Genomic DNA, 17,654 nt, shown 5'->3' on the forward strand with positions numbered 1-17,654 from the left:
TCACTCACAGGTCAGAAGTCTCTCAAGGCAGCAGCACCTGTAGAACAGACGGAGGAGAGGTCTCTCTTAGCCTTCATTCTGTTCTTCAGTCTCTCAAATCCCAGTCAGTGTCCACCAGTCCCAATACTCCTAGACTCTCTAGTCTCCCAGGTGACACATGAGCTGCGTCTTGTCAACCTCTAGCACCAGCCAGAAGCACAGGATTCTTTATTTAGCCAGGCTTTGCTGACTTCAAGGTGAATGACCCAATACAATACCCTCGGAATGGAGGGTAAAGAGATAGGGGTGCCCTGGCTTCATGATTGAGGAGGCAGTTGAGGGGCCCTGCCCTGCTCCAAGTCTTGGGGAAGGAGGAGGTAGGCAAGGAATGGTCTCCTGACTACGGAAGGGAGAGACAGGCTCTGGTCTCATCACTGGAGAGAGTCGGCAAGTTAGCCACCCATAATAACCAGGGAAGGAGAAGGTGGACGTGGACTCTGCCTTGTCACAATCTCTTTCAGGTTCTTTGTCCCCTCAGGACAGCTCGGGGCTGTTTCCTTGCCTGTTTGTTTAATATGTGACACTTGACTTCACATGCTGCGAACACAGCACCATCTGGTTTATATCAGGGAATGCATTCCTTCTCATGCTTAAGCCCTGCCCCTGGCAGCACCCAAGATCCCTGCCTGCCTTCTGTGCTAGCTAGCCCACCAGTCCTCCTCCGCTCTCTCTGATCTCTTTAGTGCTAGCTAGCCCACCAGTCCTTCTCTCTCTCTCTCTCTCTCTCTCTCTCTCTCTCTCTCTCTCTCTCTCTCTCATCTCTTTAGTGCTAGCTAGCCCACCAGTCCTCCTCCCCTCTCTCTGATCTCTTTAGTGCTAGCTAGTCCACCAGTCCCCCTCCTCTCTCTCTGATCTCTTTAGTGCTAGCTAGCCCACGAGTGTCCTCTCTCTCTCTGTTCTCTTTGAGGAGATGGTCCCTCTCTCTGAGTATCTTTGTAGAACTGTTGACTGAAATGCCCTTTGCCCCAACATCTAGAGGCATCTCTGAGAGGAAAGCCAGGTCAGAGATGATCAGTTCAGGACTGGTCCAGTCTGCCCACTTCAGGCTCTACACTTAGACTGGTCCCAGAGCCTCTACTTTTTCAGGCAGCGCACCCACCCACCCTTCCTTCCATTCTGCTTCCCACATTCCTCCGCACATTTCTCACTGCACTCTGGTTGTTGTCGCTGGAGATTGTGGCTGATACCTGCACAGCTCGGAACCAATTTGCCTGCTTCCTTTACCATAGTTTCATCACACCCTACAGCAAACAGGAGCCCCCGAAGAGATGAGTGGATACAGTATGCTCAGTGCTTGCAATACGTAGTATGACTTGCCCCAGATGCTTCTTCCCTCCAGAGCCTGGTACCTGGGCACGGAGGGTGCTCTGTGGTGGAGAAGAACTGGAGCACCCAGAGCTAGAGCTACAGGGAGAAGATTCTCAACACAGATTTCTGCAGGCCTAGCTGTACCCCATTGCCCCATGCATCACATTGCTGTCCTATCCTGGGATCTAATTTCCTTCTGCATAGATCACTTCCTGTTGGTCCTGACACTTCCAAACAATCTTATGTGAATGAAATTACTTGTTTTACTTTTTTTCTTTTTTCAGACAAGGTCTCACATAGCACAGGCTGGTTTCTAACTCTATAGCCAAGAATGACTATGTGTTCCTGACCTTCACCTGCAACCCCAGAGTGCCGAGAATACAAAGTGTGCTTCTATGTCTGTTTTACGCAACACTGGACATGGAAGCCAGAGGCTCAGGCCTGCAAGTCAAGTACTATATAAACCATCTCCAGCTCCTTGCTCTCCATTTTCAAGCTAATTGTGAACGGATTAAACGGAACCACCCTAGAACTGCTGGGTAAACATGCTTTTTAAAGTCACCATTTATCTCGCAACATTTAAAGGGAATTTCCAGGGCCAAAAATGAAGGTGAAAACCAGGGTGGTGAGAGGAACTGAGAGCAGGCTCTTCCTTGTGGTCCTTGGCAGCCTTGGGAACCACACTTGGTCTTTTTATTTTAAGGAAGTGAACAGAAAGTACAGAGAGTTCCCATATACATACCCTAAGCCCCCCCTCAGACCGCCTGTCATTAATGTCTTGCAAAATTTTGTGTATTCACAATGATCAATAAATCTACATTGAACCATTTGTTATTAGTCAAGCCCACAGTTTAGGGGTTCACTGGATTATAGAGACCGAGCCTGGACAACTGTACAATGTCCTGGACTCACCTTGTAGACCAGGCTGGCCTTGAACTCACATTGATCCACCTGTCTCTGCCTCCCGAGTGCTGGGATTAAAGGTGTGCGCCACTGTGCCCAGCTGTTTAAATGTTCTTTCTATATATTAGATGCAAGGTTTTAAAATTTTTTTATTTATTATGTATACAGTGTTCTGCCTTCATGTATGCCCACACACCAAAAGAGGGCACCAGATCTCATTAAAGATAGTTGTGAGCCACCATGTGGTTGCTGGGAATTGAACTCAGGACCTCTGGAAGAGCAGACAGTGCTCTTAACCTCTGAGCCATCTCTCCAGCCCTAGATGCAAAATTTTAAAACAGACCCGTGTTTTGTAGATATTGTCTCCAAGTTTGTAGTTTGTCCTCATTGTGTCATTCTGCCTCTTTCATAGAATAGATAATAGCTTTCTATGTGGGTTTCCAAACCCAGTTAATGTTAGTGCCTCCTTACCTTTGATTCTGCTCTACCCTCAAATCCCCCAATTACTCCCTTCCTCCATCAAATCCCCCAATTACTCCCTTCCTCCATCTCCAATCTGTTTCTTCTATGCTCCTTTCCTTATCACCCCATCTGCCGTGGCCTTTTTTTTTTTTTTTAAAGTTTCATGGCTTCTACAGGCACTTCAATTTAAAGACACAAAGCTAAAAGATTGAAAGTTAGGATTTATATATGAGAGAGAATATTTGACATTTGTTATTTGGTTTTCTGGGTCTGAAGTACTTCACTAAGTTTTGTTTTGGTTTTGTTTTTGTTTTTTTCCAATTCCATCCATTTACCTACAGATTTTACAATTTCTTATTTTGGGCGGGGGGGTAAATATTTATTTATTATTTACACAGTATACTGCCTGCATGTATGCCTGCCTGCTACAAGAAGGCACTGGATCACATTGCAGATAGTTATGAGGCACCATGTGGTTGCTGGGAACTGAACTTGAGACCTTTGGAAGAGTAGATGGTGCTCTTAACCTCTGAGCCATCTCTCCAGCCCTATGATTTCATTTTTATTTACTGCCGAATAACATTCTATTATGTATATGCGACACATTTTCACTGTCATAATTGTGTGTAAAGAAGCAATGAACAGCCGGGTGTTTTTTTTGAATTGGAGCACTCAGGAAGCAGAGGCAGGCAGATCACTGTGAGTTCAAGGCCAGCCTGGTCTACAAAAAGCAAGTCCAGGACAGCCAAGGCTACACAGAGAAATTCTGTCTCCAAAAACAAAAACAAAAACAAAAGCAGTGAACATAGGTGAGCAAGGATCTCTGTAGATACAGAATTCTTTGGATGTAGTATAGGTGGTCCTTTGTATGACTTCTATTCTTTTAAATTTGTTAGAATATGTTTTACAGGGCTGGAGAGATGTCCCAGAGGTTAAGAGCACTGTCTGCTCTTCCAGAGGTCCTGAGTTCAATTCCCAGCAACCACATGGTGGCTCACAACCATCTAGAATGAGATCTGGTGCCCTCTTCTGACCTGCAGGTGTACACTGTATGCATTATAAATAAATAAACCTTTAAAAAAATATGTTTTACAATCCAGAATATAGCCTATCTTGGAAATTTCCCATGTAATCTTCTTTGTATGTTTGTGTGTGTGTATGCCTGCTGTTTCTCAGGCATCATCCTTTTGTTTTTGTTTTTTTATGTGGGGGGTGTTTTTTTTGTTTTGTTTTTGTTGTTGTTTTGTTTTTCCCAAGACAGGGGTTCTCTGTGTAGCCTTGGCTGTCCTGGTACTTGCTCTGTAGACTAAGCTGGCTTCAGACGAACAGAGATCTGCCTACCTCTGCCTCTGGAGTGCAGGGATTAAAAGCGTGTACCGCCACTCATTGGCTGATTTTTTTTTTTTTAATCTCCCTCTTTCTCCCTCTCTCCCTTCCCTTGTTCCACCCTCTCTCTATGTGTGGTGTGTAAATGCTGAGGTCTGAGGAGGCCAAGGGCATTGGATACCCTAGTGCTAGAGCTATAGGACGTTGTTGTTTATATGACATGGGTGTTGGGAACTGAATTCAGGTCCTTTGTAAAAATAGTACAGACTCTTAATGGATGAGTTCTCTCTCTAGCCCCAAATCTGATGGTTTTTTAAAGCAATAAAAAATAGGAAATATCAGGATGAGGAGCAACAAAGAAGTCCCAAAAGTGTGTAACAAAAAAGTGTGTTCTTGGGCCATAGGACCAAGGCCACAGCACAGAACACTTTCCGCTCAGGCATGTAGAGGCTTGGCTAGAACTATGGCTGTGGGAATAGAAGGTGGGATGCTATTTCCCCTCTTTGGGGAGCTCTTCTGAGAACGTAGCGTGTTTGCTATGATCAGGAAGGGCTATGGTCTACCATGGTCACATCTCTCCTTTCTTTTTGCTCTACTCACTAAGGAGGGTTTCTGTAGTTGATTTGGGTCTGTCTGGCTAAATGGAGTGCTGGGAATCTGCACACTGCTGTCCTTTGCTTGGACTGATGAATGGACATCTAGTGTCTGTCTACCCAGAGGTCTCCTGTCTGTTAATCCAGCCAACGTCTGACTTCCACCACTCTCTGAACCCACCTGGGCTTGGCTGCCATCTTCATGACCTTTATAAATAAAACTTCAACCTAGACAAAAACAGAATCTCAGATGGTCACTCAGAGTCAAAATGAAGAGTACCAGTGAGGACACCCAGTGACCTACCTCTGAAGTTGGGGAACTTACCCCAAAGCTTGTCTGTAGAGAGTTCTTTTGGGTGTTTGTTGTTGTTTGTTTGTTGCTTTCTTCCTTCCTGAGTACTTGGTATACCACACAACACTGGAAGCAATGCTCACAGATGTCTCAGACCTTTGGAAGTCTTGGGCTCAGGATTTGGTGTGAAGTTTCCTTGAGGACCAGAAAAATAACTGAAAAGAAACTTCAAAGAAACCAGATCAGGTAGCAAGCAGTCCACAGTCCATAGCAATCTACCCAGGGCGCAGTCGCTCTGTGCCAGGTTGTTTCATTACTATTTCTGTGAAGATGTGAATAAATGGAAGTGACTACCCACCGAAGAGAAGAGTTCTACCAAAGTCTAGCTTGGTAAACCAAAGAGTTTGCGGTGGCTGCTTATAAGAATATGGTCAGAGGTTGCTTACAAAGGATAGATAATGGCAAAGCAGCCACGTTGCTTTAAAACAAAGACCATCCAGAGTGGGTGATGACTCATGAAGGTGCATCCACCTTACAAAGGTTGTATCTTTCTGAGCTTCCTGCTCCCTGTAGGTTTCATGAGCTTCCTGTGCCTTGTAAGCTTCCTCAGTTTCAATTCAGAGGAAATAGCTGTAGAATACAGGCACTCATGGCCCTAGCAGCTCAGCACCGGAGAGTTTTTGTGGACTCTCTGGATCTGGGTTCCCCTAAAGAAGAGCCACAGGCAGAGATTTTGTGAAATGGTTCATTGGGAAAAGGAAGCCAGATAGTTTCCAGGTAGAGGGTTAAGGAGTGGTCTGGAATGAAGAAGCATCTGCCCCCTGCATTTTGCAATGGCCCAACCTGTTTGCATATTGAGAGGCTGTCCACGGAAACCGTATCCCATGCTACAGGGCAAAGATTGGCCTTGATTCAAAGTGTGACCATGGGCTGGGAGGGAGGCTACCTGCTCTGAGAGGATTTGAAGAGGGAAGCGAGGTTGCTAGTGGTCAAGCTTTGAGTTCTTACTGTTTGGGTTCAAACCCCGCCTCTGAGCAATTCAACTAGTTAGGCCACTACTCTAAATCTTTGTTGCCTCGCCAGAAAATCTGCTCAGTCATACTATCTATCCACAGAACCAGGGTCAAGACCTGTGATTGCTCTGATACGATGTCAGCTACTGTTAGGAACTGGAGGGAGACCACGCTGGAGGGATGGTGCAGAGCAGCTTCAGGATGCTGTAGGGTCCTGAGTAGGAGGAATGAGGAGTTGGGGAGAGGTGGGCTGGAGGGAGGACGCTGAATACAGCTTCCCCTGGCCTCTCAGCACTTCTCTAACACCTGTAAAATAGAGGCTGGCTTCAAGAGCATGACGCAGGCTGGACACAAATCTGAAAGGTCTTCTTGGGGAGATGGTACTGTGCTGTGGGCTCCTGCATGTAGGAGAGGGATGCTCAGGTGTGGATTTTCAGTCTGGGAGAAATCAATCTAGAGATGACTTCATGGAACACTATGAGGAAGCAAGACAGGACAAGGAAGTGCTTGAAGATTGGGTCCTTGGATGCAAAGCTGGAGACAATGTCTAGGGTACGGATCCGTCGAGGGTAGGATCTTAGGAGAGAGGGGTGTCAGAGAAGCGGAAGAAGGAACCGGGCAAAGTTGTCACTATGTGATTCACGAATGGGGAGGGGATGGGGACAGACACTGCAATTGTCTTGGTCATATTCTTAGTAGACCGTTGCTGAGACCCAGTGTGTTCTGGGCTTGTAGAGTTTCTGCCTACCAGTGGTCAGGGTGACCGGTTAGCAATCCATATTTACAGCAGGATCAGGATCTGGCCTAGGGCAAGGGTTCATGGAAGGAGTCTGAGTGGGCACCAGCGATCTGGGAAGGAGGAAGCAATGTGGAGTGCAATCATGAGCGAAGACTGGTGAGTACTGGGGAGAGTCCTACCAGGACCTTGCAGTGCAGAGTAGAGTGCACTGTACATGTTTGTGGTGGAAGTGAGCGTGCATAATTTACTTCCGTTGTTCTGTGATCCAGGGTTTTTCAAGACCTGCTAATTCCTGTCACATGTGGCTAGCTGGCAAGGTGGATTCGGGGTCAATAGAATCTCCAGGAAAAGATGTGCAGCTAGGGGTGGGCGTGGGAAACTAGGAAGACAGGCAGGCTGGCCAAGGAAAGGGGTAGGAACAGAAAAACAGCTCCCCTACAATTTTCTTGTTGTTGTTGTTTGATTGGTTTTGTTTGGAGATAGTTTTTTTTTTTTTTACTCTGCAGCACAGGTGACCTGCTGGCCTCCAGTGAGTGGAGATTTTCCTGTCTCAGCATCCTAAGTACTGGAGTTACAGGCATGAACCAATATACGGGGCTCTAATAACATTTAACAAGGGGGCAGAAAAGCAACTGTGAGACTTTATGTAGCCAGCCAGGCTAGCAGCAGTTCTGAAAAAAGATGAAGAGCAGTCTCTGTGGACTGGCCCCAGTTGGACAAGCCCCAGCCTGGTTCTGTGAAAGGCTGCGGTGCACCTAAACTGGACCAGCTGGAGAAGTGGTGGCCTGGCACATTTGTGGTTGGCAACAGACAGGTCTTGAAACCTTCCCTGAAAATAATGAGAGGAGAAACTTTGATTAGTTAAATCCCAGATAATCCTGGATGATGAAGATCTGAACTCCTTAATGGATTTAGGGTTCCATAGAGGGTGGCAGAGGCAGCAGACACTGTCCCCTAGATCTGCACATGGCGAGAGGAGGTGCAAACCTCCAAGACAGTGTCTTTATCTGCCTGGGGGTGGGGTGGACATACAGTTGGGTGGTCTCAGAGACAGATCCAGCTCCAGCCCCCCCGTTAGTCTCTTAACACAATGGAAGTGTTCAAGGACTCTGAAGCACTTCCCTCTCTCCTGCTCCTGGGTCTCCATCCCCTGGTGCAAGGTATTGGACTTGCTGCAGCAATGGGGGGGGGGCAGGGGTGAGGTGGAGGGGGGGTGCAGAGGCACAGTGTTCCATAGTAGAAAGGGGACCATGAAAGCCAGTCAGCTCCCCCTTACTTATTGTGTGTGGTAGAGGAGCTCATGTTTGCTGGGAGTATGCTTGTGAAAACTGAAGGTAGCTTGAGAGGGTGGGTTCTCTCCTTCCACTAGGTGAGTTCTGGGCTCCTTAGGTAGTCTGGTTTGGTGGAGAAACCTGCCTGTCCTCCTCCTGGACTGCATATTTTTGTTAAGCCTGCCCACGGTTTTAGCCCTCCTAGTTCACAGCTGCCTCCCGTCCTCTCTGCTGCCGCCCCCACGCCTCAGCTGCACATCTTTCCCATCCCTGAGGCCCCACCAGAGGATACTTTGACATCACTTTCCCTTACCAGAAAGGTGCCTAAAGATGCAGCTCTCTTGCCAGAGTCCCTGCAGGCTTCACCCATCCTGCCAGTTGGACAGCAGGGACTTAGGCTTATGTTTGGGAATAGCAGGGCCCCTTAAGCCCTCAGAGCCCTACCCTAACCCAGCCATCTCCTTCCTCAGTCAGGCTCTGCCTCACTTTCCCTTTTTTTTCACTCCGTGTTCCTCGAGACATGTTGATTTGAGTGACTTCTCATCCACAAAATGGATTTGGTAAGATCTTCCCCAGGGGGTTGGAAACAGATCTGCCCTGGACTGTCCCCACCAGCTGAGGCCAGGCACTCCTGCCATCCTCAACCTCTTGGTTGATTTGTATCTCAGACTTGGGGTGTGGAGAGTTTGTCATCTGTGTGACCCTCCACCTCTTAAGGCAGAACCTAGGAGAGGTGAGCCTTGGGTGACCTCTGAGATCTGGACCTTGGCTGCAGGCCTGTGCAAGGTCTCTGGTGTCTCTTGTACTTGCAGGTGATCCCTGGCTAAATCACCTACCCAGGCAACAGACTACAAAAGAATGCACTTCTGAGGGTCTTTCTTAACTGCGAGCCTGCGAGCCCACGAGCCATGTTCAGATTTACAAAGGATCACAGCCGTTAGTTGGCAAGGTTTGGGCAACATTCCAGGCAGAGCTGAAAAGGACTCCCACCCCACCCACTCACCTCTCCCTCGAGCAATTCAAAGATTCAACAAACAATTATCCTGAAGAAAAGTTACTGGTTTGCTAATCCGGCAGAACAGCTTGGAGGGGAGATTTGGGTCTTCCTTTAATAATGAAAAGTTAATGCGCAGCCTCTTGTTGTCTTTCTTAGAGACCCTTGTTTAATCCTCTGGCTTAGTGGTGGCGCCCCTCAAACAGAGAAGACAGCAAAGGAGACACGCCCTGCCAGGGCTCTGACCCTGTCCCAGGTAGAGGGAGCCGAGCCACGGAGCCACGTCCCTGTAGGTCTCCACAGCTGGCGGGGTTTGGAGACCAGGAGATTTTGAGAAACACAAGAAAGCAGGGTCCTAAAAGAGGATGAGTTCCTGGGCTGGAGATTGAGACAGAGTGGCTTGACCACGATTTTTTTTCCTCAAAATTTATTTATTTTTACTTTATGTGCATTGGCGTTTCGCCTTTATGTCTGTCGGGTGCTGCGTCTTCTGCCAACTGGAGTTACAGACAATTGTGAGCCGCTCTGTGGGTGCTGGGAATTGAACCCCGGGTCCACTGGAAGAGCAGTTGGTGCTCTTAACTGCTGAGACATTTCTCCAGCTCCCAGCCACAGGCTTTAATTTCCTCCAATTTCAACAAATACAAAATCCCCGCGTGCCAATCAGGTTGTCTTTGAATAATTATAAAGTGGGCTAGTAATTTGTTAGTCTCAGTGAGGAGCCCCAATAAATGTCCTGTTTATTCCACGCCCCGACCCCATTTAGGATTGCTGAATCGAATACTGCTACACCAGTATATTAAAACAATGTCCATTGCTTACGTGAAATTAAAATTTCACTGGACTATGTGTATTTTTGTTAAGCCTGCCCATGGTTTTAGCCCTCCTAGTTCACATCTGCCTCTCCTCCGCTCTTCTGCCCCTTTCGTAACTCCTCTAAATTTGCGAACATGTCGCATTTTATTATTGCCAGCCCTTAAAGATTTAGCAAGGGCGGTGGGGGTTGGCTGGAGGGAGTGACTGGAGGTGGCTTAAACACAAAATGGCAACTTCTTTCCTCCAGGAATTTTCAGACTGGGCGCTGGTTTGGATGGTAATGAGGGGAAGGTGGTTCGGAACCGGCCTAGATCTTACAGGACAGTTGGGCATGTGAGAAGGTTTTGGAAGGCCAAGGGTGTCCAGAAGGGAGACCCATCAAGATGTGGCACTTGTGGGGTTCATAGGGGCGGACAGACAACACAGCCCACGTTGCTCACTTTTCCTCTCCTTCCAGAGAATGGGGGGTGGGGGTGGGTAAGGGACATCTGGAGATAGAAAAGAGGTGACTAGGAGGTCCGCGGCTGGGAGGCCAGCAAACGACTCAGGGGAGGGGAGCTGGTGGCGTCTGAGGCTCACTGGTGGGAGCCTGGATGCGTCTGCTCCCTGCTGATTGGCATCTTCTAGGCCGGCTAGGTCTCACTGACAGCCTCTCCAGCATAAAAGGGGTCTCCTAAACTAGCCTACTCTGCACAGGTGACCAGGAAGGACTCAACTCCCCTCTTCTGGTCTGAAGGGCTAAGAAGCATGACTGGACGGGACGCGCTTTCAGATGGACGCTCCAGGAGTAGAGCCTTGGCGCCAGGCTGTCCTCCCACCGGCTCTCGCCCTCGAAGCTTCGCCATCAACGACCTGCTGGGACTGGAGGCTGACCTGCCGACTCCGGCGGGGCCGGGGCTAGGATCCAGCTGTGAAGCTTCAGCAGAGGCCGCGGAGCCCCGGCCGGCACTCTGCGGCTCTTGCTCCCCACGCGGGGCTTTCCCGCTGGGGCTGGGTCTCCTCTGCGGCTTCGGGGCGCAGCCCCCGTCTGCGGCTGCTGCTCGGGCGCGCTGCTTGCTCCTCGCCGATCTGCGGCTTCTGCCGCCCGCGGGACCAGAGCTTGCGGCCGCCCAGACCCGCGCCCGCCCGCCGCCTGTGCTCGCCGGCCAGCAGCGCAGCGAGAGTGTCTCCACGTCGGGTAATTAGTCAACGCTTCCCGCCCCCAATCCTTGGAAGGTCCAGAAGCACCTGGGTAACGCTTGGTCGCCCTTCCAGACTCCCCAGACCTCGGAAGGCTGGGATCCCAGAAAGGTTTCCGTCCCGACAGATCCACTGAACCTTCTGCCATTGCTGGTTTCTAAACCCCAGCTTCTCTTCCCTAGTCCTATTCCCGCAGGCGGTGGGGACGGCCACCAAGGGTTCCGATGGATCCTGTGACCAAACCGCCGGTCCCTCTCTCTGAGCGCTTAGGTTAAGGTCTTTGGGTGCCGAGAGATCGAGTAGACTGGGTTCCGTCTTGTATTCCTAAAGCCGGATCGACAGAACTAACTGGGTAGTTTAAGAGGTCTGGGCGGTAAACTAGAACTTGGCCTCTCCGGTGTTGAGAAGGGAGTCCCAGGTCTCTCTGGGGCGGTGGGTGGGTTGGTGTCTTGGTGGATTATGAAGAAAAAGAAGGAAGCAAAGACATTCCACTCCACAGGGCAAGAAACTGAGAGGTTGGGGGTGTGAGACCGAGGGGAGAGAGTTATGCAAAAACAAACAAACAAAAGCGGATCCAAAGAAACTCTGTTCTGCAAGAGCATCTGGCTAGGATGCCCGAGTGGAGTCTGGTAAGAGATGTGGCCCTGGGCTGGGCTCTCAGCGGGAACTAATTTATCTTAGCAGGATGAAATGAAACTCTCTATTTGTTGTATCATTAAAACCCAAACAGCTGTCTTCATGGGATGGCTTCTTTCTTCTCCGAATATTAATAAAAGGAAAGGTAAAATGCAAGCGAATTTTCTTCTGCCAGGGCATTTCCTGCAGAAACAGCATCGTATGACTGGTGAGAAATTCTGTCGCCTTAAAAGAAAAAAAAAAAAGAACAGAAAAGAAATAGTTGGCATTCATTTAAATACTAGGTTATAAACCTGATATATGCTACTATTACCGTTTCCATAAATCAATATAAAGCTATTTTACTTTGGGGGACATTAAGTCTCCCAGACTCACGGAGTATTTCATATCTGCTGCAAGTCTCAGTAGCCATGTCTTCACTCTACGTATCCAAAGGTTTCAGGACACTCTACACATAGAATGTTATAATCCAAGTATGCCATTTTGTGGTGATATCATTGTTACAGAAACAAAACTGGCATTCTTTCATTGCTTTTGTCTTTACTCATTTAAAAAATATCAGAGGTGGGGGCAATTCTACTTTTGAATGATAAATCTGATAATAGTTTGGCTTCCAGCTCTCCTTACTCTGAGATCTTTTGTTTTTGTATGTTCAATACGGGTAGAGAACCAAATAGTTGAATGGTAGTGTTACCAGGGGAATCTATACATCGCTGGACATATGCGTCATGGATGCATAAGCTTCCTGGACCACGTCTCTAGGATGGTGCATCAGGGCGGGGTGAGTTCTGACAAAGATTCTGAGGTCAAAATCCTGCCTCTCGGAAAGGTCTGCACGGACATGAAGGGTAAGGGGAGGCAGCTGGAGCAGGTTGATCCATCAGCTGTGGAACTCTGGTTAGGAAAGGCAGGAAGCAACCAGCTAGCACGGGTTTTCCAGAATGTGAAACTTGGATCTCAACCTCACCACTGCAACTTGACCTGTGTGACCTGGCAGGGCAATAATACCAGCTACCTTTGTCTTTTTATTTATGAAAAATAATTGAAATAATGTAGGCAGTGTCCGGAGTTGCTATCTTTACTTGTGCATGTCTCTAAGTACATTCTTTTTGTTTGTTTGTTTGTTTGTTTGTTTTGGTTTTTCAAGACAGGGTTTCTTTATGTAGCCTTGGCTGCCCTGGACTCGCTTTGTAGACCAGGCTGGCCTCGAACTCACAGTGATCCTCCTGCCTCTGCCTCCTAGGTGCTGGGATTAAAGGTGTGTGCCACCACACCCGGCTCACTAAGTATATTCTTAACAGACACACAACATTAACCTTCACATTAAAATGCCTAAAATATAGCTAAAACTTTCACATTTTCAGAGAGTCGTCTTCTTACGCCAACAGATGGAGACAGTCCATCTGAAGAAAAGAGTGACCTGAAGGTGTCCCCTACCCTGGGCAAGAGGAAGAAGCGGAGGCACAGGTATGGGTCCGTGCTGTCTTTGCCTGTGTCTCCTCAGATGGACATACTACTGTCTATGAGAACAGCATCCAAGAACGTACAGAAGGCCCAGGGTCCACTGGTGGGCAGTGAGAACCACATATAGCTATTTTCAAAGATGACATGTAACTCTCCGGAGCCTACAGGGAAATCTGTACAGTTTTAAAGACATGATTCTGTAGTTTGTAAATGGGCTTTATCCTTCTGGCATTCCTCATGTGTTCTTCTGGCTCTGCAGGACGGTTTTCACTGCTCATCAGCTAGAGGAGCTGGAGAAGGCATTTGGCGAGGCTCACTACCCTGACGTGTACGCGCGGGAAATGCTGGCCGTGAAAACAGAGCTCCCTGAAGACCGAATACAGGTGCCCAGTGGTGTCCTTTCTCTCTCCCCCAAATCCTGCAGAGAACTTGTCATTTCTGCACACAGTGAGCAGCCCACAGGCACTCAGAAGAGCCCAGTGCAGCCCTCCTCACTCGAGAACTGAGAATGAGGCTCTCTTTAGCCTTCATCTCTCTCTCTCTCTCTCTCTCTCTCTCTCTCTCTCTCTCTCTCTCTCTTTCCTTCTATCATTATCTGTAGCCTAGCCTCAAATATCACACCATTGTGGGCCATCAAGATGGCCTGCTAGCTTAAGGCTTCTGCCACTAAAGTGACTTACTTACACCTGAGTTGGATCCCTGGGACCCACTCGATAGGAGAGCACTAATACTTGCAAATTGTTCTCTAACCTCCATGTGTGTGCTGTGGCACACCAATTTCCACACTCATGCACAAAATTAATAATATGCCACAATGAAAATAATGTTTTAAAAATCACTCACTTAAGCTGGGTGCAGGGCACATCTTTAATCCTAGCACAGCCAGAGGCAGGTGGATCTATGAATTCAAAGCCAGTCTGGTCTACAGAGTGAGTTCCAGAACAGCCAGGGCTACACAGAGAAACCCTGTCTTGAAAAACAAAAACAAAATAAGCTGAGCATGGTGGCACATGCCTTTAATCCCAGCACTCGGAAGGAAGAGGCAGGTGGATCGCTGTGAGTCCGAGGTCAGCCTGGTCTACAGAGTGAGTCCAGGACAGCCAAGGCTACATAGAGAAACCCTGTCTCGGAAAAACAAACAACAAACAAGAAAGAAAGAAAGAAGGAAAGAAAGAAAGAAAGAACAAAATAAATAAATAAATCACACACTTAGACAGGCACAATGGCGCATGTCTGTAATCTCAGCACTTGGGGAGGCAGAGGCAGGTGGATCTCTGTGAATTTGAGGCCAGCTTGGTCTACAAATCGAGTCCAGGGCACCAAGGCTACACAGAAAAACTCTATATCAGAGGGGGGAAAAATCACATATTTTTATGTTATACTAGAAACTGCGTGAAGATGTATTAGCAAACATGTTTAGCTCTCTCATCTTCAGTTCTTAAAGAAATTACCATACACAGCTTGTGTAGGTGGTCACATTGTGCTGTTTCTGTGTCTTGGAAGAGTTGCCAGTGCTCGCTGCTCTAAACTTCAGGATATCTTGTCACTTGTTTAAACTAATGTACTTTCCTTCAAGAGAGAGAGCCCCAATCCATCAATCTGAGACTTGAAGGGGCCATTGCCCCTGTGGACTTTCTAAACAGAAAACCCAGGATATGCTGTGGCGGCCCCTTTACACACCGCAGCAAAGGATCCTTTTCATTCCTTGTTTTCGCCAGGATGCTGAGTCCTTGCAGGTTTGGAGGGTGCTGCCTCACTGGCCTGCCGGCCTGTGGGTGGAGATGGACCCTGTGTAGACCCAGAGTCCTGGAGCGCGTGCTTTCATAGTGTCTTTCCTTGAGCTCCTTGGCTTTCCCTCTGTCTCTAACCAGGTCTGGTTCCAGAACCGGAGGGCCAAATGGCGTAAGCGAGAGAAACGCTGGGGCGGCAGCAGCGTGATGGCAGAGTACGGACTCTATGGGGCCATGGTGCGTCACTGCATCCCACTGCCTGACTCTGTGCTCAACTCTGCGGACAGCTTACAGGGCTCCTGCGCACCCTGGCTTCTGGGTAAGCTGGGTGGCTGAGAGCAAGTCCAGAGAGTGGGGGGCATTCTCACCTCTGATTTGTAGAGCAAAGAGGTCTCAGTTTTGCCCAGTTTGGACTCTCAGTTTCTCTTTAATTCCGAGCCTTAACTTTCATTGGAACTGTGGAGGCAGTGTGTGAGGAAATCCCCTTAGGCTGTTCACATTGGTAAACATGTACTCAAAACATGTGAGTGGACAGATAGACTTGCATTGTGTGTGACACATATTTCAAAGTGGTGAATACTACTAGAAAGTTTAGAAGCCATGTGGTTTAGAGTGGGGAGGTTAATAGGGCCGTGGAGGGCACGGAAAATCCAAAGCATTTCACTCTATGTGCAGTGATGACTTAACAAATGTGCCCTAGAGTGCTTCTGAGGGTGAGGCCAAGCCCTTTGCTGGGCTGCTACCTGTTACTGCTATTTGGATTCAGAGTTTGCAGGCTTGGGTCCCAAGATGATCACTCCCAGTGAATTAGCCAGGTAGATCACAGTGGGATTTTAAGTTGGGAAAGTTCAACAAAGAGTTTTCTGTCAGGTGCTGTGCTGAGAACAGGAGATGCCATGGCTAATCCAGTCTGGACTTCGCCTGAGGACTGAAGAGATTAGAGAGAAGTGGGGGTGGACAGCCAAACCCGGTCCTCTGAAATCACACCAATAGGGGTGCCTGCTGGTGTCTGTGGGGCCGCAGTCACACGAGAAAGCTTTGAACTAGAGTCATTTTGTTATCTAAACAAACGTGAAATCATTGTGTCACCCAGCACAGCAGTTTGGCAGGAGTGACAGCTGACAAATAGGACTTTGCAAGCCCTAATGAGTCAGCTACCTTGCTGCTGCCTTTAGGCCCCAGAGGAACTCTGACAAAGAAAATATTAGAAGAGAGCAAAAGAACAGTGAGGAGGAAGAAATATACTTAATTGTTGAATTTAAAAATATTTTTGAGCCTGGTTAGGAGGCACACATCTTTGATCCAAATACCGCAGAGGGAGAAGCAGGTGGATCTCTGTGTGTTTCAGGTCAGCCTGGTATATATATCGAGATCTAGGACAGTCAGGACTACATAGATAGACCCTGTCTCAAAAACCACAAAAACTGGGGCTGGAGAGATGGCTCAGAGGTTAAGAGCACTGTCTGTTCTTCCAAAGGTCCTGAGTTCAAATCCCAGCAACCACATGTTTGTTCACAACCATCTTCTGTTATGCAGTTATACGTACTGTATAAATAATAAATAAATCTTTTTTAAAAACCCACAAAAGCAAAACCAATTTTGTCGTTTTCTCTTTTTATTCCAGGGATGCATAAAAAATCTACAGAGACGAGAAAGACAGAAAGCGAAGACAAGCTGGCAAGACTCTGGGTCTTTGACCATCTCAAGGAAGGTGCTAATGAGGGTCAGGATGGGCCTGAGAGAGGTCTGGAGGAACCGAGCCTGAGCCCTGAGGATAGCTTGGAAGGAGTGGCCATTGACCTGTCCAGCTCTTCCAGGCAGGAGACAAAGAAAATGCCCCCGGGGTCCAGTGCTCAGAGATGTCCTCATATCCCAGGGCTGCGTGTGCTCCAGCCCCCAAAGGAGGGAGCCTCCTGAGACTGACGGATTGCTCCCAGAAAGTCAGAAGTGAGCATATCTCTCACGTGCATTTTTCCAGGAGACACAAATGGTCCAAGACAAACACCTTGGGTTACATTTTCTTCCGGAAACATCTGGATCAGAGGCAGCACTACGCTGTCGCGTGAATGACGATGTAGGGAAGGTCCATTTGATTCCAGAGTGGGGAACGTTCTGGAACCTCTCGAACCAGTCGGCTTGGTCTAAACACCCGTTTCTTCTTTGTAGACTTTGAACAGGGAGGAGTTGAAGTTCAAAGGTAATTTTAGGGACACGGTATCATGTAGCTCAGTTGACAGTACACATGAAGGCCTGGATTCAATCCCTGGCACCACATAGACCAGACATGGTGGCACACTCCCATAATCTAATACTCAGCAGGTGGAGACGAGATCAGAGATGTTCAAGACCATCCCAGTTTGAGGTGGACCTCAAAGAGCGAGAGAGTGTTGGGGAGATGTTACTACTACCTGGCATCTGACTTTGTCACTAAGTTAGAACATTTGGTTTTGTTGAGTCAGGGTCTTGCTGTGCCCCTCAGGCTATTCCCAATTTCATGGTCTCCTGCCTTAGTCACTCCAGAGCTGGGGTTATAGGTTTTACATTCCTAGGAGAAGCTTCTAAACAAATGAATGAATGAATGAATGAATGAATGAATGAACGCTCTATTAACTTGGTTTTTCATGGTAGGTGGCAATTATATGTTCTGAATCACTTGATAGAACCTTGAATATTCGATGTATAAATAGCAAAGAAAGCCATACTCCCCTCCTCTTCTGAAGTCATCTGGAGCCTTGGTTAAGCAATGGTTAAACATCTGGAGATTGTCTGAAGGTCAGACCCACCTTCGTTTCTGATTTTATGTTTGAAAGCACTTTAGTGACTTGGATTCATGAATGTTTCCTTTCCTGTACTTCCTTTGCAGTTTATTTATTATTTAAAAATAAATGT

General features: G+C 47.9%; 1 protein-coding gene across 1 annotated transcript; it reads left to right on the forward strand.

Annotated features, from left to right (window-relative positions):
- Positions 1 to 10,248: 10,248 nt before the first annotated feature.
- Vsx1 (visual system homeobox 1) lies at positions 10,249 to 17,132 on the forward strand. Its single transcript, XM_051143461.1, has 5 exons — positions 10,249 to 10,933; positions 12,936 to 13,038; positions 13,295 to 13,418; positions 14,907 to 15,084; positions 16,390 to 17,132. Exons 1-5 carry the CDS (start codon positions 10,504 to 10,506, stop codon positions 16,680 to 16,682), a joined length of 1,128 nt encoding a protein of 375 aa, XP_050999418.1. The 5' UTR covers positions 10,249 to 10,503; the 3' UTR covers positions 16,683 to 17,132.
- Positions 17,133 to 17,654: the final 522 nt, after the last annotated feature.

This window comes from Acomys russatus, chromosome 4 (genome assembly GCF_903995435.1).
Source record: "Acomys russatus chromosome 4, mAcoRus1.1, whole genome shotgun sequence".
In the NCBI taxonomy this organism is placed as follows: Eukaryota; Metazoa; Chordata; class Mammalia; order Rodentia; family Muridae; genus Acomys; species Acomys russatus.